Genomic DNA, 23468 nt, shown 5'->3' on the forward strand with positions numbered 1-23468 from the left:
TTGGCGATTAATTTTCTCTCTCTAGTCTATAGATTGTTGCTACCACGGCACTGAGGCTGTTAGTGTTGTGATGATGTCCTTGTAGTCATTACAGGATGCAAAACCGTTTCCGTGATCTAATTCTACAGAACTAATTCTTATGGTCGAAAGTTGCATCAATTGTCTTTTTTTTTTTTTTTTGGTGTGTAGATATTCTAGCATCCAAATTATTAAACGGTCGAATATTTGACTACTTCAGTGATGTTAGTGTAAATGCGCATGTTTGTGATTTTATAATTAGAACTGAGAATAAATGTCGCTGGGCCAAAGTGAGTTGAGGCTGTGCGCAGTGTTTGGTGGTTACAGAAATAGGAAAAGCAGTTTACAGCGTGACTACCCTCTTTACAATGACCTAAGTAAAGGACTGTTTTCATCCGCCAGTTCCTAAAGGTGGTGGTGGTGATGATGATGATGATGATCTCAGGGGGTGTAGGAGGAGGGATATCACCAGTTTATAACCCCAACATCCGCCGTTTGTCAGCATTGTGATCGCAGAATGCACCGGGACCAAACGAAGCCGCGTTATGACTGTCTGTGTGCACAGCTGTAGCCCAGTCACATTTGCTCCATCCAGTTGAATTCTCCGAGCAGAGCTGCGTGAAAGCGAACCTTTGGCACAACAGCAGTCACAATCTCCCTCTCGGAGCGTTCTCGCTGGCGCGTACTTTGCACCGAGACCTTCCTCCGAGGCTTCTCCTTTCTTTTCTCTGGAGACTGAAACTTAAAGGACTTTCTCGTCGCAGGGCAGAGAACAGGGGACGCACGGATAGTGTCAGTGCGGTAAATGTAGCAGCGGGCTGTGTGTCTTACTGAGCGGTGCTGTTGGACTAGCCGAGAACGCACCACGGACTAGCCGAGAACGCACCACGGACTAGCCGAGAACGCACCGCGTCCCGTCCCACATCCTCCTTTTTAATTCCCCCCTCCCCGTCCGCCAATGGGTGGCCCGAACAAGACCACCATGATTCTGAACGGATTTGCGCTCGTTCTTTACCTCTCAGGTAGGTCCAGTGGTTTAATTATTGTCACAAGAGAGAGAACTCTTCAGGGAAACACCTGAAGAAAAACACAACAGTCTTTGTCTAGATGCTCTTTGTCACCAAAGTGAAATGGAGAAGAGAATGGAGAGTGAAAAGTCATTTCATAGCCTCACATTTTGGTTCGGCGAGCCTCTGTTGTTTTGTTTTAATGATTATTATGCATTTGCATAACTTCGATGCGAAGATTTGGGTTCGCTTGGTCAGTTTCATTGTTTTGAACATCAGCGATGGAAAGACTGTCTGAATATGGATGCGGATGCTGCCCACTACTTAATCCTCAATACTAGTTCGCTTTTATTTTTCTTAAAAAACTCAGTTTTTGGCTTTGTTTCTGTTCTCTTAGCTCAAGCAAGAAATTGAAGTTTCATAGAGGCGTTTTGAAAGGCAAAAAATACCTGATAGTCACAGTATTGACCCGTAAACCCACAGACTGATATACATCAGACTCCTATAAGGATCAAATTAGAATGAAATTTATTTATATTATAAGAGATATAGAGGTTCAAATTATAGTGTCATATTAAATCTTATATATGTAAGATTTTAAAGTTGGTCTTTAGTCTTTAGCTTTGGATATTGTGATATACTTTTATCAAAATGAAAAAAGCCATAGATAGCACATAATGAATAATTTAACTACATTTTACACAAATGCATCCAGCAGAAACTATGCGTGTAGGTAAAGTTAAAATCACATGTAGCTAAACAGTAGTTTAGTTTAGGGAAAGCGGAGAAGCCTGCATAGAACAAAGGTGTAAATACACTGCCTGTCTTCACTGGGTAACAGTGCAGAAGAGCTTTCTAAACACGTTCTATATCATGCTTTTTGTATAGAACTTGGTTGTTGTTTCATCAGATTGTGAAAATGTGAACTTCTGTGAGCACCTCCGTGTGAATGAGCCCATATTTGGCTGTTAGCGGGACAAGATTTGAACAGTTAATTGCTGTAAGATAACACTAAAGGTGGGAAATTCCTGACATCATCTAGAAGGTAACAGGATGACGAATCAGTTTCAGTTAGACGTTAGAGTTCAGTTGAATTTCACCTCACAGTGTAAAATGCTTTAATTGGCTCTATAAATAAAAACTGCTTAAACTGAACTGAGCATTCTGCTGAACTGCTTCAATGAATGAAGGTCCAATATGCACAAATAATTTGAAGCTTTAGTTTGTGTATCTTTCCAGTCACATTTTAAAATTTCTTAACATTTTTTGCAGGATAGTTGCATTTCTGGCTATATGAGTGGTTTCTATTCATATTTTTGTCATAGTAATCCATAGTTTTAAATAGTTGTTGTTTACATAGTTGTTATATATAGTCAATATATATGTCAGAAATGCGCATATGTGTGTGTGCACCCAGATATGTGTGTTTGTGTGCATTTTATTTTTTTTAATAGTAGGAGGGTGTATGACAGGGCCCACATACACTGCTGGTATGTTTTTTCTTGAAGGCATAAACTGATACGGATACTTTTTTTAAATGAAGCTCTCATCAGGAAATACTTGGAGAATTTTTAACCCCTCGATACTGCAGAACAACAGGGCTTTGTGCTGCTTTAGAATATCTTACATTTGTAGGCGGTGCTAGATTACTGCTGTATCAAACGGAAATACTGAATGTTTATAACCTTTTGCACATGGTGTGGACATATAATGATTTTAGTCAACCTCTGTAATGTTATAATCTTTTGTTTTCACAAAGTTTTCACAAAATTCATCAGAATATCTTTGTGGAATATTATCCCTGTAAGACTCAACCCATCAAAAAATAGCCTGAAAATTCAGATTTTTTGGAACTGAGATGTTTATTAACCTTTAATAACAAAATCCACATTTTTTGTTGCTATATTATGTTGTGTATGATATATTTTTATTATATATTTATTATATAATTTGTGTATCACATTTGATACATTTTGTATTTTTGGCAACTTTTATTTAACAACAATGTTAATTTTAGACAAAAAAAAAAGAGTTTAGTCCATAAAATTTTGAAATGATGGAAAGTATTGATCATGCTGATGAAACAGGTCTCAGAAACTCGTGTATCAAATATGATACTGAGGGTATTATAGGGTTAGAAACACATTTGAGGAGGGTGTCCTTTCAGATATGAGAAATGTCAAGTTATTTTATTTATATCAATTATAAATAAAATTACTTGTTATTATGTCGAGTTATGTTTTTTTTAAATCAGTTTAGTGCAGGAAAGATGAGCGAGCGATGGAGTTATGTAGAGAAAATATATCTCAGTTGTTTTAGGATGAAGTGATTGGTAGTGTACACGTATATACACTAAATGTTTGAACACACCTTCTCATTTAATGGTTTTTCTTTACTTTCATGGCATCATTATAGATTCTCACTGAAGGCATCAAAACTATGAATGGACAAATATGGAATTATGCAGCAAACATAAAAGTGTGAAATAACTTTTATATTTTAGATTCTTCGTAGCAGCCCCCTTTGCTTTGATTGCTGCTTTGCACACTCTTGGCATTTTCTCCATGAGCTTCATGAGGTCGTCACCTGAAATGGCTTTCCAGCAGTCTCGATGGAGTTCCCAGAGATGCTGAGCACTGGTTGGTACTTTTGCCTTCACTCTGTGGTCCATCTCATCCCAAAACTATCTCAGTTGGATTTAAGTCAGGTGACTTTGGAGGTCTGGCCATCTGGTGCAGCACTCCATCACTCTCCTTCTTGATCAAATAGCCCTTACACAGCCTGGAGGTATGTTTGTGACTCTTGGACTTCCTTTCCGGGGGCGGTCCTCATGTGAGCCAGTTTCATTATATCACTTGATGGTGTTTGCGGCTGCACATTCAAAGTTTCAGCAATTTTCCAGACTGACTGACCTTCAGTTCCTAAAGTAACGATGGAGTGTTGTTGTCTTCTTAATAGGGTTGATGCTCCCAATCTCATTAGGAAGGCAAGAAATTCCACAAATGAACCCTGACACCTTCACACCTGTGAAGTGAAACCATTTCAAGTGACTACATCATCAAGCTCATTGAGAGAAGGCCGAGGGTCACTAACAGCACTGTCAACCAAGCAAAGTGTGGCTACTTTCACGAATCTAAAATATAAGACCTACTTACAACTATTTATCATTTTTCTCTGCTACATAATTCCATATTTTTGTAGTATTTTCAGTGTTGTAAGGAACAATACATTATTATTGTTATTTTATTTTTAAAAAATTAAGGATTTCATTAATTTGCATAGGTTATATTTAAAAATCACGAGCTGTAGCACAATCAACTTATCACAGATGTTACAGGCCATGGAGAAGAAGGGTTTTAAGAAGAGGTTTAAAAACCGACAAGACTTGTAAAAAGCTCGATTTAATCAGGGCCATGATCTGACTCTCAAACTGAAGTTCAGCGTCCACTTTAACCCCATGGTTTGTGACAGTTGGCTTCATGTACTGAGACCCCAGATCAACAAATGGGGTCTGACTGTTATCACCACACACCATCACCTTTTCTCATCAACATTTAAAACTTAAAAAAACATGGTTTAAATAATAATACTTTCACTGGGTAAACTATTTTCAGTCAGTTATGTGTGAGTTTGATCCACACAATTTGTTAACTCCAGTAGATGACAGTAGGCACTTTCCCAAGCAGAGAGCAGAGAGCAGTGGCAGCTGGCGCAAAACCTAAAGCAATGTACTTCTGTGGCGCCCCGAAGTAACCTAAAAGAGTCATCATGACTTGAGCACTGTATATAAGACATTTTCACTTCTTGATCTGCTTCTTTTTAACAAGGAAGTGAAGCTGCTACAGTTCACCAGACTTAATTGACAAAAACACCAACTTTACGTTGCAAAACAGGGGAGTTGTTTCTTTACTGTTGCCTCGTTGGGTTGCTTAGTTTGTGTTATTGGACTGTACAAAAACAAAACAAAGCAAACATTCATTAGTTTCTTTCCCTCCTTTAGCTGTCACATCACATAGCACCACTATGGAGGGGCAGGCACACTGATAGGTTTGTAGCTTGAACCCATCCGCTGGAACGTTGAAGACAATATAATTACACTGCTAAGCAAGACACAAATAGGCAAAGTTCTTCATGTTACTCGTGCACGGGAGAGACTGGACAGAGCGCCATCCCTTCGCTTGACCCCAGTAGCTCTCGTCCGTTCTCCCGTACCACTGTTCTTTTATTGAGGTTACATGAATATGCATAAGTTCATTAACATATGACGTCTACATACACACAAAGAGTACCTTGCCTGTGTGTGTGTGTGTGTGTGTGTGTGTGTGTGTGGTGCTGATCAAAGGGTCAAACATCCTTGGTCAGGAAGAGGGTAGCCTCCCCCTCACCCTAGATGGTTCATCCTAGATAACACGGTGAGGAAGTCCTGCAGTTCATCTAAACAAAGAGCACTTAGACTAGAACAGACGCAACTACGTTAATCCTACCATAAAACAATAAGACACGGTGACCTCTCATGCTCCCAAAGTGCTGTCTAATACACACAAAGTTTGCAGACTATCAAGGATCAAAACCTCTACCAATCTACAACTAATTACAAAACTCTAAGCATATATAAGTAAATATTTCTAAGCATAAATGACAATCAACAATACAAATCTAACATTTCCCCCCTTTTTGACCTTTATGCTTGAAAAGTTCCCAGGTATGAATACCTCATGTCTGACAGTTTCAATGCAAACATTTTTATACTCAGCATATGTCAAATCACCCTAAATTACTGAAAAGGTACACAGTTCAACAAATGTATTAGCAGTTATCCCATTCATTGAGCTCATCTCATGGCAAACTGCATCTTACGAGCAAACAAAGAAATTGTTAATTTAATAGTGAAACTAAGAAGATAACATTTTCAAAAACATCTCAGCTTGGTGGTGCTTCCTCCAGGTGTGCACATCACATGTCTCTCTGCAGAGTGGTTTGAGTTCTGCAGGGCGACATGAATGTCTCTTCTAGTTGTTTCGTTGTCCATAGGACCAGAGTCCAAATGTATGTAGAATAAACATTCAAACATACCAGTTAGTTTTGTTGTTCGTCAACATGGGTCTCAGCTATTTCCAAGCTGCAGACCTCTCAGCACTCCAGTTTTATGGCCTCTTACCAGCCCCCATCACCTGACTTCAGACCTTCGTCTTGTGAGGGGGATATTTATGACTCTGTCATTGTCCACGCTCTGCAGAAAAAGCTCTCTGTGGAAAGGGTGCTGGGTTCCGTCATCTTACTGCTGTTATGATCCCAGCAGCCTTCAGAGTGTCATCGTATGCACAATACAGTGGCACAGCGTTAGGTGATGTTCATAGGAAACTGCTGTTATCACCACCATAGCTTCTGGTTCCTGTGCTTTTCACAGAATCATGATGTCATCCTCGAACTGCTTCTACGCTGTCGATGGAGCCCTCATCCCTCGAGTTTTCATATCCCAACGCTGCTGAAGATTTAAGGCAGGGCACGTCGTACACCTTAATTGTCTTTCTCAGCGTCAATATTGAATCTTTCATTTTATTTAAAATCTTGCTGTGGGAAGTCTCCTCTTGATCTCCTGGAAGCTCAGTAGCACAGCTCTCTGTGTGATGTCTGCTGTGCTGAAGATGATCTCTGATCCTCCTGAAGCCTCTCTCCTGGCCTCAGCTCCCATCCTGTGGACGATCCTCTCAGGCACTCCTTCTCGTAATGCATAGTCCTGATTTTGGGCCTGCTGGATCTGTCTCTCTTAGGTGAGAGTTGTCATGTGTCCATCTCCTCTGCCTTCCTCCTGGTTCAGCTGTTTCCGGCACCAGCTGGGGTCCTATAAGGATGAGCGTCGTAGTCAAGGTAACCAAGAGGGTCCTGGTCGCACACAGGTCCGTCACGCCTCGCACTTGGTTGCCCTAGTGTTGATCAGAGGCTGGAGGTTGAAGTGCGAGCTTACCCTACGGGGGCTCAATCAGCACTCCCCCCTCACCACTGAAACAACCAAGTGTGAGATTTCTCTATTGTGCTGTCTTGAGGGTGCCGGGGTTTCCTGGGACCTCGACCTCTTGCAGTGGCTCTGATAAATCCAGGAGGGTCTCTCGCTATTTTGCAGGCAGTTAAAATGGTCCTTGCTGTGGCTCCAAGGTCTGATCTCATGATGGGCCCCAACCAGCTTGACCTTTGACCTCAACCACTGCCTGGTCCTGTCAGCTATGCGCTTCTCACTGGGCCTCTGAAGATTTCTCAGGAGATTACTGCTGCACCTGTATTTCCTTGCTAGGAAGACAAACTATTTGGAGAGTATGTCAACAATCATCAAACCACATTCTTTAGTTCAGTGAACTTCACTTATAGGCCATCAAAGCCTCATCTGAACATGGGTGCACCACTTGCATAGGTTTAATATTTGTAAATAAAACGGCTAATCACACAAATCACTGCAACAATAATAAAAAACATTGTTTAATGTTAATCCTTGGACCCCTCCTCTTGACGCATGGACACACCCATGCGTCAACTCACCAAACCTGGATTCCAGTCTTAAAGAAAAAGATTAGCTAGATCATATCCCAGGCAACATCAGGGCATCTCCTCCCCTGGAGCAGCACCACCCTGGACCTATAATCCTGCAATAAAAATGTTAGTGTGTTTTGCATATTAAGTTTGCTTAACACCTGGCTCTCCCAGGAGCCTGCATACACACCATCATGGCCTGGAAAACAAGATCTGGAAGTAAAATCAAACTTCATACCTGTAAACAATTGTATCATAAGAACAAGAAGCATTCAACATCAGCAAGACAAGTGTCATGTGCAGGTTTTCTCAAATCAGTAAACTACAATTATTTTCATAAGTCGCCTCAGACATGGATCATCCCATGTACTCAGGCAACATTAATGTAATCGGTGACTGCTCTTAAGCAAAGTCACTCCACTCATATATTATTTATGGGCTCAAAAGTGGCCAGCTAATGAGCCCATATTAACTATTCCATAACACCGCATCTCTTATTTGTTTTACTCATGTCACTTGTCCGCTTCTGCTGAATCTTGTACATGCAGTCTCAAAAAACAAACATTAGCAACACACATTGATTATCCTGGTGGGCAGGCGTCGGCCATCCACATTCCAGAGGTGCCATAAAAACACCATAAAGTTAGCCATCCCTAACTGTGGAAAGAAGTAACACCAGTTCTCAACACAGGAAATTTCACACATGTTATTCACATTATCAAAGTAACCTTCACATTTTCCCATCAACACAATGCAACAGCATCACCACTCATAACCTGTAAACACAGTTTTCCTCACACATAAACCCAGAAATCCTGTAGTAGGAAAAAACATCAACCAGTTGTCCTGGTATAAATTGCATCATCAATTCACATGAAGAACTGGCATGCTGTAAGAAAAGAAAATGCAAATATTAGCGCTTGCGCAGGCGTATGCATACTTTGTCACAGTTATCTCTGTGAGCAACTCAAGCCTATGAATAACACACCTGATAAAGAAAATGGCATTTAAAAGGTTAAATCATCATGCAACCTCGAGTGTTGCTGTCATCTTTCTGCTCCTGTAAAAGGAAACACATGGGTTCATCTGCACCTTTGTCAGGTGGGGGTTAGCTTCACACAATCATGTTCAGTCAGTCAGTCAGTTATTTTAAAATTCTTACTCATTCACTCAGTGGTTCCTTCTTTTGCTAATTGTGGAAATTATCATCGCATTCGTTTCCACGCTCAGCAAAATGACGTTATTTCAAAAAGAAAAATAATTTAGACTGGATTTCCTCGTTGAATCCTTTTTGGGGGGGACTCTCATTTCCTAATTGTCCCAAATAAGTGGCTTTCTCCTGAACCCATTTTAAATGTGGAGAAACTCACTTGCAACAATTTTCTTGACGACGTGTAACGCTTTTAATTCCCGACTTGCAGATCTGCTCAAAGAAAAGAAATTCACAAGCAAAAATCAGTACTTGTTCAAAAATGAAAAATAAAAAATAACAGAGATTATCAAACCAAACTCTCAGTGCACTGTGAAAGTATCAAAATAAAAAGGCCTTGTTAAGTCATGACACAAACTCCTCATCATCTTCACAACAGGAGAAGAATCATCAGCTAGATTCACTCCAAACCAACCATCAACTGCACAACACACAACATAATCCTAATGTCATATTAGCTATGAGTTTAATCACCAGGTCTGTGCTCTTCACTCATTTAAGCCACAGATCTATTTTATTCAATTTTCCTTTTTCCCTTCATCATAAAACATGTGACATGCTGTCATGCACTTCACAAAAGAAGTTTGTTCTGACGTATTCAGAGTTGTGTATCTAAATACAGGATTCACTCGCACATCAAAACAGGAAACTCAGTGTTTTAGAGTCTCCACTCAACACACAACAAACTCCAACACATCTCATTCACTCGTGCTAGAATTCAGTCACCTTTCATTAATCTAAAACCGATCAACTAATTTGCATATCAGCTATTAACCCACTAAGTTGACAGGACGACAGAAAAGCATGTTCAAAATAGTATCACAAAAGACAATTTCCCTCATACAGTAAATTACATGTGCTGCCTCAATCAAGCAGGAAGCTTCTCCCAATTTACCATTTTAACAACTAAATTTATTGTCTGATCACTGGTTGGTCAAACCAGGATCTTTTTTCCCACAAAAGTTAAACTGTTGTCCTGCAACCTGGAGAGTCAATTTTTTGCATTGGATAAATTCAGTATTTAATAACAAGTGTCTGCTAAATTGACACTATTTTAACACTGATGAAAGATAACAAGCTAATTTTCATTGCATGGGTGTTTGTGCCTTTCCTACACATTTCTCTGCTATTATTTAATCATTTCTTAACTAATGTGCTATGAGTCCTCATGAGTCATTTTGTGTTTGGAATTGTTAGTAGGGTTAATGCATGTTCTGCTTGTGTGTATGTGATTTTGTATATGTTTCTATTTTCGCAATGTTTCAGACTCCGTCTCAATTTTCCAACTTAAGCAGTCAGTTTTCTTTTCCCCAGGTTTGCTAACCCAAATTTTGATTTCCCACATTAAATAACAGCATTCCTCTGTGTTCTCACCTAGTCTTCTCACTCTGTTGTCCTCTCACTCTTTTGTCCTCTCCCACATTAACAGTCCACAGCCGGCAGTTCTCCTTCAGCTTTGTCCTGTGTTCCACTGTCTCTTCTTGCCATTTTACTCCACAGGTGGCAAATGTCAAACTCCAACTGTTCAGTTCTCCTCAAACGTTTTCTTCACATGCACAGTGAAGATTCAGCTTGTTGTAAACACAGTGCCATTCATCCGATCAGTCAGGATGATGGGTTTGCTCTTCTTCTTTGATGCTGTTTGTCCACATTGCTGCTGCTTTGCTGGGACTCTTTGCTCAGGACTTGCTGCTGTCTCTTTATCATGTTATTGCTTTGGAGCTGCATTCCTTGTCTTCAGGGAGGGGTGAGAGCTTGCTTGCTTGTGAGGTTGAGAGACACATGGCGCTGTAAATAAGTCAGCCAGAAACTTGGCCTGCATGTTTCCAATGATGTTAAACTATAACTTTCTTCCGACTGCTGCATGTGGAAAATTGATTCAGGTCTGCTTTTCACCTGAAAGTGACAAACTAAGACATTTCATTATTATCATCACTGCTTAATCAACACACATCTCTCTCTCTCTGTGTGTTTTTGTGAACAGTCTTTTCTTAAAAGCAGAAAATGAAAGTGTAGTTGTTTTTGGCTGATCAACACAAAACCTTTTTCCTATGATTTTTCTTTTTCACTCTTTTTTTTTCGTTACAATAGCTGGTGACCTGCAGAATCACCGCTCTCACTCACAATCAAAGGCAATTACTTTTACACAGCGCACAAAAACACTGTGACATCAGACACATTCACACTCACTTTGTCATCTGCAAAAATAAATCACATGGCTGATGATATGTGCCATGGTGATCCGTAAATATGATCACCAGTTTATTTAACTATTTTTCAACCCAACAAACAAATAAACAAAAACATGATGCTGATGTTATGAACACTCTACACACAAGTCAAGATGCAGGAAAACTGCTCATGGAAACGCTGCACACTCCAGTTATCACAGTTATCCTAGCGCTGTTTCCCTCTCTTAGAGTAGTTCTCAGACAGCTCTTGATCTGATAATGTGTAGCTTGCTCATCAGCTCAGAAGAAAAAGAAAAAAACGCAACGCAACATCACACAGTAGTTGCATGCTCTTCCCACAGCGGCAAAGTCTTACACTTTCATATTCAATACAGCTTCTCCATCACGTACTTTTAGATGTTTCATACAGGGTTGAGCATATTAGTTGTTTTCACAGATGTGCTCTATATCTCAACAATGGCTCATAATAAGACGACAGTCTTCCACACAGGTCAAGTGCCTCTATGCACTTCATTAGCTTAAATATTTATCTATAACACTTCACCTCATATGTCATTGTACTGAATTTAAGCAACCACAAGCGTAATGTAGATTACTTTTAACAACTATCCACCTCAATTACGTCTATGGTCTGGCACACAGGCTGAAGAGTTAACATTTTGTGTCAGCAAGGGGTGGGGGGACAGCCACCCACCGGAGCATAGCTGCTGATGTGGGCTGGCCTTCTCCACACGCTCTTCAAGGCTGGTGTGTTTTCTGAAAACTTCTAACATTTGAATCTCTTCCATTTATAAGCCTGCGATTAACCGCACGGCTCAGGTCCGCGTGAAACCCGCGTGACCGCGCTCGCGTGAACCCGCGCAGCTGTGGAGCCGTCGCTCTCTCTCTCTTTATTACATAAATACTTTGTGCTGCCAGGAGCAAAGTCCAGCACAAACGTCTGTCTCCCTCCGACTCACTCTTGGTTGCTTAGAAACCCATGATAACAACAACAGTCGGTGTCACAGACCACATGTTCTGCTCCGCACACACTCACACAGAACAACAACAACAACAACGACGACAATGACAACAACACAAAATAGGCCTACTGTCCAGCACAATCTGGACCCCGCGGAACTTCTCAACACCCCACTGAGCGGTGGAGAACTCACTACAGTACCCCACACAGCGGTCTGTATTTCGCCCCACTAAGACGGCGAACCAAAAAAAGTTCGAACTGCGCAACTCTGCGACTTAATGCTTCTGTACAAAAAACCCCACTGAGCGGCTTTGTACATCGCCCCACTTAGACGGCGAATTTTAGCCCCACTGAGCGGCCACGGACAACGCCCCACTGAGCGGCGAAGACGTACAGTTATAGAGTTGGACTCTAAACTTACTCGGTGTTGCTTAGCGTGTAATATCAGCCTCGAATCCCGCCAATCGCCATTCATCGAGGAGAAAAGACATACAGCGAATCCACAGGAACTTCCTGGCTGACGTCAGTCTTTCAGCGTGCCTCTCCTCCCCTCGGTGAATGCGATTCCAGGGCTCCGGCATCGAAGGACCAATTAATGATAGGTTTGTAGCTTGAACCCATCCGCTGGAACGTTGAAGACAATATAATTACACTGCTAAGCAAGACACAAGTAGGCAAAGTTCTTCATGTTACTCGTGCACGGGAGAGACTGGACAGAGCGCCATCCCTTCGCTTGACCCCAGTAGCTCTCGTCCGTTCTCCCGTACCACTGTTCTTTTATTGAGGTTACATGAATATGCATAAGTTCATTAACATATGACGTCTACATACACACAAAGAGTACCTTGCCTGTGTGTGTGTGTGTGTGTGTGTGTGTGTGTGGTGCTGATCAAAGGGTCAAACATCCTTGGTCAGGAAGAGGGTAGCCTCCCCCTCACCCTAGATGGTTCATCCTAGATAACACAGTGAGGAAGTCCTGCAGTTCATCTAAACAAAGAGCACTTAGACTAGAACAGACGCAACTACGTTAATCCTACCATAAACTAATAAGACACGGTATGACCTCTCATGCTCCCAAAGTGCTGTCTAATACACACAAAGTTTGCAGACTATCAAGGATCAAAACCTCTACCAATCTACAACTAATTACAAAACTCTAAGCATATATAAGTAAATATTTCTAAGCATAAATGACAATCAACAATACAAATCTAACACACACAGCCCCCCCCCCCCCCACTAGCAGTTAAAGATTTGACCAGTAGTTGATGTTCAGAACACTTAGCAAGACTTTACTGAACTGTCAAAACACCTCATAAAGGCTCATTCCATCTCAGATCACCAGGAGCTTTACGCTCCACCGTCCCCAAGGTTTGTGACAGTCGACTCTACGTACTGAACAAAGGAACCCAGGTTGAGTGTTATCACCAAACACCATCACTTCTGACTTTTTCTCATTAAAATTTAAAAAGTTGAGAGCCATCCAGGCCTTTATGTTTTCAAGACACTTGAGCAGCAATCTAGCAGAATATGCTTCATTCTTTTTAAGAAGGACAAAAATCTGGGTTCATGAAAATAATCAAACTGAGCCCTGAAAAGGAGTGGAGGAGTATTTGTAGTCACCAAGGCGACCACAGAAAGTTCAATCTGCTAAGTCGAATCTAAATAACTCCAGGGCTATGCCCTTGATGTTCATGCACTGGTTCAATTCAATTCAGTTTTATTTATACAGCCCAACAAAAACCCAACAATCATATGACCCCCTATGAGCAGCACTTTGGCGACAGTGGGAAGGAAAAACTCCCTTTTAACAGGAAGAAACCTCCAGCAGAACCAGGCTCAGGGAGGGGCGGGGCCATCTGCTGTGATTGGTTGGGGTGAGAGAAGGAAGACAGGATAAAGACATGCTGTGGAAGAGAGACAGAGGTTAATAACAGATATGATTCAATGCAGAGAGGTCTGTTAATACATAGTGAGTGAAGAAGAAACACCCAGTGCATCATGGGAATCCCCCGGCAGCCTACACCTATTGCAGCATAACTAAGGGAGGATTCAGGGTCACCTGGTCCAGCCCTAACTATATGCTTTAGCAAAAAGGAAAGTTTGAAGCCTAATCTTGAAAGTAGAGATAGTGTCTGTCTCCTGAATCCAAACTGGAAGCTGGTTCCACAGAAGAGGGGCCTGAAAACTGAAGGCTCTGCCTCCCATTCTACTTTTAAATACTCTAGGAACAACAAGTAGGCCTGCAGAGCGAGAGCGAAGTGCTCTAATAGGGTGATATGGTACTACAAGGTCATTAAGATAAGATGGGGCCTGATTATTTAAGACCTTGTATGTGAGGAGCAGGATTTTGAATTCTGGATTTAACAGGAAGCCAAAACAGGAGAAATCTGCTCTCTCTTTCTAGTCCCTGTCAGGACTCTTGCTGCAGCATTTTGGATTAGCTGAAGGCTTTTCAGGGAGTTTTTAGGACTTCCTGATAATAATGATCTGGTCCCAACAAGAGAGTAAAATTTCAAGATCCACTGTGTCAAATGCAACAGTTAAATTTAAAAGGTTAAGAACAACACAATCGCCAGAGTCAGTAGCAGTTGTTAAAACTCGTAAAAGAGCGGTTTCAGTGCTGTATTAAGTTCTGAAACCAGAGTGGAAAACCTCTAGAATGTTATTCCAAAAAGGCAGACTGCTATTGACCACTGCTAGAACAGACGGCCCTACAGTGGGAAACACCTCTTTAAATAGATAAGAAGGTACAGCATCATTTAATGAACCGAATGGTTTCAAGTGATCATCAATCTCCTGTAAAGAGAACGAAGTCACAGGCTTAAACTTGTTGATAACAACAGGACAGGGGACAGACACTGAGGGGTCATCAGCAGATGATCTGAGTCTTTGTGGAAATGACTTCACCAATAAAAAAAGAGAAGCTTTCACAAACAGCAGGAGAGGATTCAATGCAAACTCTCCGTGAGGCATTCGTCTTAAATAAAACGTGAGGTTTGTCACAGTTTGACAGAATAATAGCAGATAACTATTTTCTTTTGCCATCTTTCACTGGTTGCTGATAATGATTTCAGCAATCCCTTTGAAGTGACACCTGCAGATTGTCCTTTTTGTACTTGCACTCAGCTCTGCGGCACTCGTGTCTGACAGCCAGGGTTCAGATTTAGTTTCAGGCCTCCTGGTTTTCAGCGGAGCCACAGTGTGGCAGTTGGAGTGAAAACATGAGCTAAGCTCCTCAGTGAGATTGCACATAGACAGAGGAATGACACAGTTCTGACGGAAAATGGCAGAAAACTGAGCGGGTTAATAGGGCACCCATTCATCACACCTTTCTGCATTTCTGATTGTTGGCTAACTTCCCCCCATGCTGTTTTGCTCTTGGCCTCTAGTCTTCTTCTCCATGGAGGGTCCTGCTCTTTGTGGCTGTTCATCCTGTAGCCAACCATGTCAACGACTACTCTTGCCGTGGTGTAGATCAGCTGGTTGGTTGGTTTGATTTTTGCAGTACAGACTGTCTGTAATGCTGCATTCACTAGTAGATTTTCAGCAGTTACTTCACGTAGTATGGTAGTCGTGTATCCAGACTTTGAACACTAATTTTTTATGCCAAATGGAGGTTTAACAAAAAATCTTCTAAAAATTTGATTTGATGATTTGAGATATCCTAGTGCTTGAAAGCGAAAAATCTGCACATATTTAATAACAATTATTTTCTATTTTCTAATTAGAGTGCCATGTAGAAAGTCCAGAATTTAGTTTTATTTGGATTTGACAATCTATTAATATTTTTCTTGTTATGCAATTTATCCTATATCCTTAATCCAGCATTGAAGTTGAATGAAAATAGCTTTTTCTTTATTTATGTTACTAAGAAATTAATGTTGAAAAGTATTCTACATGCTTTATTTTGCATCATTGTGAAATATAACTACATACAATTCAGAAATTGCCAGTAGCTGTCTTTTCCAATGTGAAATGCGTATTGTTTTTTTTGTAGGAGGGCTTGAAGGATTTCCCCTCATATTTTAACTAGCAAATATGAGGAAAAATAATTCGTATTTGTTTGTTGCACCTGTACCAAATCAATTCGTTAACAATTTCAGGGTTTTAACTAATATTTTGATATACAAAAGAATGATTTGAAAGTGAGTCAACGGACCATTTTTTCAAAAGGAAAAAAAAATCTCTATATATATACAGCACTGTGCAAAATTTTTAGGCAGGTGTGAAAAAATGCTGTAAACAAAGAAAGCTTTCACAAATATAAATGATTGTTTATTGGTCCCAAATGTACGACCCCAAACACACAGCCAAAGTCATTAAGAACTATCTTCAGCATAAAGAAGTACTGGAAGTGATGGTTTGGCTCCCACACAGCCCTGATTTCAACATCATTGAGTGTGTCTGGGATTAAGTGAAGAGACCGAAGGATGTGAGGAAGCCTACATCCACATTCAGGAAAAGGACTAGATGTTGTAGTCCCTGACAATGCTTTGCTTTACATGGTGAGAATCTTGAGGGATGGTTGTTATGAGGAAAGGCAGCCCGGAAACTTTACCAGCAGCGCACATCATGGTGTGCCTCAACGTTGGGTCTTTTACCCAAGCTCATCTGCCATTTTTTGGGGGGATTAGAGATCTGATCTAGGTTATCATATTAACATTTGGGACACATCATCAGTAGTGGACCTTGGATTCATCGGGTGTTTTGGCCATTATCACCAGACACCCTCATCCAAGGAGGCTCTGCCAGGGTTGATCAGGCCCTGGAGTGTGTCACTGGTTTATCTTAGATTGTTATTTCTCTTCTTCTTTCTAATCTATTCACTGCAACTGAGAAATAATACTCACCCCTTTAGCATTTATGGAGCCTCACTTCCTCAAAGGGACAGAAAAGGTGACAGAGAGAAGTAAGACAAGAGGGACAAGATAGAAGAGCGCAGAGCCGGAAGGGGGGCGCCCGATCCGGCTTCCCACACCTCCCCCACTGCCTCCCAGAAAAGGGAAGAAGAGCAGAGCAGAGAAGAGCAGAATATTTTCTTTTTTCTCGCGGTTAGCTGACTGCCGTAGCTGCCCAAGTGATGTCAGCCATTTTTAACCATAGCCAGTGACTGGTCCTCTCAGCAGTGTTAGCTAGTTCTCTTATAGCCTGCCGTTGCGCCTGTCCTCTGATCCCATTCTCTCTAAGCAGTTCTGCTGTTGTACTGGCAACAAAGCCCCTGCACCCCACCCTCTGCCAGCCAATTTGAGGCAGAAATTGTTTCCTCCTATGGTACCACCAGCTCAACGACACAGAGGATCTGTGGATAGGACACTTCCACTTTTGAAAGCGTTCTTTGTTTACAGCAGTTTTTCCCCTCACCTGCCTAAAACTTTTGCACACATTTGTTATGTGAAGCTAATATTTTACAGTGCTATTTCACAGCGCTCATATGTACGCTTTTTATGTAGGTCCGAGCAGAAAATGTGCTAAAGATGTTACAAATGGTCTAATTTCAGATGAAACCCCTATTTCAATAGCATTGAAGTTTTAAACAACTATCATAAATGTTAACCTGCCTGTTGAACACGTAACTTTAACCAGTTAGCATTTAGCAACTAAAACGTGCAATTTGTGGAGGAATTGCAGCAGGATTTTTCTACCGACTCGCTGTTGGTGGCAGTAAAAAGTTGCAGGTAAACAGGTTGTTGCTGTAGAGTGAAAACAGGTGTACCTAATAAAGTGTTGACCATTGATGTCTTTATGTTACTCATAATGTTAGTTCATATTGAGAAGAATGTCATGGTACACAAACTGGCGACCTTCAGCAGACAACAGTAACAGATGGTCAGAGTAACTGTGTCACTGAGCCAGTAAATGACACGAAGTAATTGCTTCTAAACCCCCTTAAAAACAATAGAGCCATCACAGAGCATAAACTTTAGACATGTCAAAATTATCCTAAGTTCAGCAATTTCTTCACATGCAACTAAAAAGTGTACTTAATACAATGGCAGAGACTGTGAATGTTACCCATATTGTATGATCATACTGAGAAACAGAGAAAGACAGTAAAAATTATGTGAACATAAGAGTTGAAGCATGTAAGAAACCTAAACCGGCAGCCTGCAGTCTGATTAGGTTCAGCAAAAAGTTTGTTACTGTAGAATGAATACAGCTGTACCTAATGAAGTGGCAGTGCACTGTCACTGTAAGTAACATTACTGTAGTATCATTTCATACAGCACATATCCCAAAAGGTTGATTCTGTTCATCTGGACGTTTTCAGTGGGAGAAACATTTCATCATCATCCAGGTGACGTCTTCAGTCTCAGCTGACTGCAGGTTTCCAACCTTATAAACAGGACATTTGCACAATACCTAAACCTCACCCACCGAATGGACAATGGTCTGGGAGGTCAGTTCCTTGATCATTAATGTGCTGTGTCACTGTAGCAGCAAAAAAAGTGGAAGATTTCAGAAACTGTACAAAATTTAAAAAATCAGAATCGAAGCACAATCAAGATGGTTGTTTTGCCTCGCAGCTGTGGTTCAGAATACCACACTAATATTAATGGAGTAGGTAGGCAGTAAATATTATCATTCCTGCCTGTCTGTAATATTAATAGACAGGGTTAAGAGGATAATACAGTTTTTGTGTATTTTTAAGAGCCCCAGATTGAAGCTGAGTAAGGTCTGCCAGGAAGTAGACAGGAACAGTGAAAGTCAATCTAACACTCTTTTCAGCATGGTCCAAACTCACCAGAAGCTCGGCACTACCTGTTGTTTTAATTTTTTTTGTGCACTACCTTTTTTTGTCCTATGTATACTTTGCAGTTTCTATATTTTTTGCACTGCATCAGACGAGTTAAAATTGTGTTGTGATGTTTAGAAACTGTTGGTGTTAAAGAGAGAGCAACTCCTTTCTTAGTGTCATTTGCACAAATTGTCAGACTTGGTCGTCTGTTGCTGTGCACGCAATTTTAACGTAAAATGAATGTTAAACCTTTAATTATTGTTTATTGTAGAAGCAGCACTGGGTGCTGCACAAGTGAGATATTTCAAATGCTGGTATTGCTGTGCTGTAGACTTCTATAATTTGCACATGTGCACGCACACACTTAGTGTCAGGTGTTTTTCACCTATCGTTGATGATTTCCCAGCACTGCAGGGGTGTGTTCTTTGAGCAACAGGAGTCCTTCCAGTAGGCACAGAGCAAGAGAGAGACACGGAGAGAATTTCTTATCAGTATTGATCTCTAGTGACAGATGATGACGTCTATGAAGAGCAATGAGGCCAGTGAAATGTGCATCGTAAACCTGCTTTGATGATAAGTGTGAAAAAAAAGCAGCTCAGAGCAGGAAGGAAAGGAGATCATCCCAGGTCAGAGGAGGGAGAGAGATGAAGAGGATTAGAAATGTGTGAGGTGAATGAACTTTGTGAAAGAAGTAAGAAAACCCATCTCACTTCTTCTGTCACATTTAATGAAAAATGAGCAACTTACCTGGACTCCATCCGCCTGGTTCCATCTGATCTGGATGCAGAGGTGTGTGTGCAGTGTGCGCATATGTGACTGTGTGTGAGAGTTCTTCTTCTGGTCTATCCAAGGGAATAGTTTGGAGGTCTTCTGTGTGTTTTGTTGATAACTGGGATTTGGAACTCAAACACAGGGGCGGCAGATGGTGTGTTGGCTTCTGCTTGGTTGTGTGTGTGTGTGTGTCTGTGCATGAAGTGTGTAAACAGCAGTAGCTTCAGTGCTGTGAATTTGTGTGTGTGTGTGTGTGTGTGTGTGTGGGGGGGGGGGTGGGGGGTGGGGGGTCCTTACCCAAACTCAATGTCGAACATGAGTTAGTGCTCCCTGAAGGGATTGCTGCTCTCTGTGGTTGGAGAGCTGGGCTGATCCCAGGTCAGCTACGGTCTGACCTCCAGCCCATCTGCTATCACAATAACAGATGCGTTAGAGCCTGGCTTAAGACCTGTGGATGGACCCACAATCTCTAGTTAGTCTCAGTTAAACACAGTTAGTTTGGTGGAAACACAACTTTTTATCATCTCCACCTTTTTCCTAGCCGCATGAAGCACAAAACCCTAAGACATCAATAGCCCTAAGGCAACTCACAGAATAAACACAGGAAGAATGGGAATAATTCTGCAGTTTACTGTTAATTGGATGAGGCCTTGCAAAGCCAGCCTGCACATACAAGTTTTGCATATGTTAATTCTAAAAGGATATATGTGGAACTGACATTAAATTAAAATTCATTCAGCTAAAATCTGTTTGTGTAAATGTCTGTTTATTATTTGCATCACTGAAACTCACCTACCAGCCTGAGCTTAGCAGCATAACTAAGGGATGGTTCAGGCTCACTGGATCCAATCCTAAGTATATGCTTTATCAAAAAGGAATCTTTCGAGACACACTTGAAAATCAAGTTGCTAAGTTGGTGCAGGCAAAGTTAGCTCAGCCACTGTAAGCTCTCCCTGAGCAAATTGTCCGAGTGCAGATGGTGACTGCAAGGAGGAAGGGGAGCCCTACACAAAAGCCTTTAGAAACATGGTATCTAACCAGATGCTTCCTCTGGCATTACATTGTCATCCAGTAACACTTTGAGGAATCTTGGAATCATTTTTGACCAAGATATGTCCTTCGACATGCAAACTAAACAAATATGTAGGACTGCTTTCTTTCATTTGTACAATACCTCTAAAATTAGAAACATCCTGTCTCAGAGTGATGCTGAAAAATTAGTTCCATGAATGTATTACTTTTATGAAGGACTATTGTATTTTATTTTATTTTTTTTTGGCCTGTCCCGTTTGGCTCTTTTGCCATCAGAATTATTGTCTAAAGGCAAAGAAAGATGCCCAACGGATTTACTTTACCAAATTGATTCACCTTTTATTGTTTATTTTATTTTATTTTATTTTCACTTGTTAGATACGGGACAGACTTGACTGGGGAAAAGAAAGGGGAGAAAGAAAGAGGGAAAGAGAAACAGCGGGGAAGAGGGACGGGGATAAAGGACAAAAAACAAAAAACAAACAAAATAAGCAGACAAAAAAATCCATCTATCAATCACCTGGATCACCTGTTGAGAAAGAAAAAAAAGAAAACAAGCAGAAGAAAAAAAAGAGCAACATAATAAACAACATCACGATCTATGGGAATATGACAGTAAATACTAAATATTATTGTGCAGCACGTAAGATCGACAGCGCACAGTGTGCTTTGAGGTAGGAGCCAAAAAGGGTGTAGTTTGTGTGTGTGAGCACCCGTGTGTACACCTGTGAGCATGGACGCGCTTGTTTTTAAAACGTTCCTTCATGTAATGATTTGCTAGAGGGTGTGGGGGGGCCACAGCCCCGTCCTCCAGGGCATGAAGCAGGTGTGGAGGAGATCAAAACTCCAGACATCCAGAGGCCCCCAGAACACAAGAGACCAAGGAAGACCAACAGAGGGGCAGCCGCGCCACTGTTCCAGAAAGAGCTGAGGAGAGTCCCAGATGTGGGGTCGCCCACCCCCGAAGTAGCCCGAGCGACCCCCAGGCCAGGGGTGAGGTTTTACCCCCTGATGGTCTTTTGGATTCCGTGTAGCGTGCCCACCCCCAAGATCCTATATGTATGTGTTATGAGAGTGTGAGTAATGTGAATGTCTAAGTTGTGGGATAAAATTGAGGCACAGGCAGCCAGAAGGGGACAGAGGGGGGGATGCCTCCCCTGCACCCTAGTGACCCCAAGGCCCTGCATGTGTGGGTGATTGTGGTGGAGCGGGAAGAGGGAGGCAGCTGGAGATGGGGAGGGAAGGAAGGGAGGGGCAAGTGACCCCTCCCTGGGGCCAGCTCCCCCGCTGACCCCAGTAGGCACCCCCACACTGCCAGGGAAAGGGGGCCCAGGCCCATCCGGACCGGGGCCCATCATAGCAGCGCCGCCTGGCCCCACAGAGCCCGGGACAGCCCACCCGACCCCACCACAGAGAAAACTGCACCCACCCCACCATCCACTCATCTTCCAGACTACACAAGACAATAGACGCCCAGGCTGAGATTTTCCTCCACCTCTCCTGTATCTCCCCCACCTGCAGAGTGAGTTCCTGAAGAGAGGAGAGCTCCTGCAAGATGTAACAGCCTCCCCCACCAGTTGAAGAGCCCCCCAGGTGGCTCGATGCACTGGCAGCACCCTGCACCAGGGCTGGGCCCCCATACACCCACCCGCCCACAACCTCGGCAACACACCAACCAGGACCCAAGCCCCCGAGGCCCAGCCAGGGCCCCAGCCCAGAGACGGAGCACCCCCAGAACCTCACGCCCGTCCCGGACCCACCCAGGGGCAGCCAGGCTACCAGGTCAGTAACCCACGCAGCCACGAGGAAACAGTCACCTAAGACAACAGAGCCCTTAATAGGCCATGACTGCTACCCCGGGTTGAGCCCTCCAAGGAAGATGCTCCTCGGGAGTATTGTATTTCTTTATTAGGATGCGGTGAAAAACTCCCTGAAAAGCCTTCAGTTGATCCAGAATGTTGCAGTGGGAGCACTGACAGGGACTAGAAGAGAGTCCCCCATGTTGGCTTCTCTTCATTGGCTCCCTGTTAAACCCAGAGTCCAGACAGACTGCCACTTTAATTTTAAGATTGAGCTTAAAACGTTCCTTTTTGATACAGCTTGTTAGGGCTGGACCAGGTGACTCTGAACCCTTCCCTTGGTTAAACTGCAATAAACTACTTCTGAGGTCAACTCAATGCAATGAGGCATTCTTCTTCGCACACCTGTTTTCACTCTCTCTATTTTCATACACCACTCTGCATTTAATCATCATTATTGCTTTCTGGCTCTCTTCCACATTGTTTCTTTTATTCTCTCTTCCTGCTGTCATGAACCAATAGAATGATGGACTCACTTGCAGGACAGTGAGAGACAGTTAGTACACGTCCATTTAAATGGTAAATGGACTGGTTCTTATTTAGCGGTTTTCTACTCTATTTGAGCATATTAAATGGAGCAACTACAGGAATTACAGGAACAGAAACTCCACCCTATGTAGTGACATCTTCACAGACTCCCCAACGCACAAACTCAACAGAATTATCTGATCTGCTGTCTGCCATCATGCTGAGCGAGAGGATGGTGTGTGTAGTGGGCTTCAAAGCCAAGGCTAGGAGAGGGGCGGGGGATGGAGGGGCTTGTGTGGAACATATGTGCACATGTACAGACACATACACTAGGATGGTTTGGCTGAAGGTGAAAACAAACACTGAAAGTTCTTACATTTTAGTCCTTGTCTGATTTCCCAGCTTGAGTATTATAAATCACTCTCAGGCAACTGCTCAGTTTTCAAACATGGAAACATACAGTGGGGCAAAAAAGTATTTAGTCAGCCACCGATTGTGCAAGTTCCCCCACCTAAAATGATGACAGAGGTCAGTAATTTGCACCAGAGGTACACTTCAACTGTGAGAGACAGAATGTGAAAAAAAAATCCATGAATCCACATGGTAGGATTTGTAAAGAATTTATTCGTAAATCAGGGTGGAAAATAAGTATTTGGTCAATAACAAAAATACAACTCAATACTTTGTAA

At 42.1% G+C, this 23468-nt stretch overlaps 1 protein-coding gene across 2 annotated transcripts in view; it reads left to right on the forward strand.

Annotated features, from left to right (window-relative positions):
• Positions 1-467: 467 nt before the first annotated feature.
• The window catches only part of gfra3 (GDNF family receptor alpha 3), a 92336-nt gene continuing 69335 nt past the window's right edge, over positions 468-23468 (forward strand). The window contains exon 1 of one of the 2 annotated variants that reach the window (XM_080900733.1): positions 468-1040. In XM_080900733.1, the coding sequence (XP_080756859.1) occupies positions 977-1040 (64 nt within the window). In that variant the 5' untranslated portion in view covers positions 468-976. The remainder of the gene's footprint in view (positions 1041-23468) is intronic. The other variant, XM_080900734.1, reaches the window with a different exon arrangement.

This window comes from Rhamphochromis sp. 'chilingali', assembly GCF_963969265.1.
Source record: "Rhamphochromis sp. 'chilingali' genome assembly, chromosome: 13".
NCBI lineage: Eukaryota > Metazoa > Chordata > Actinopteri > Cichliformes > Cichlidae > Rhamphochromis > Rhamphochromis sp. 'chilingali'.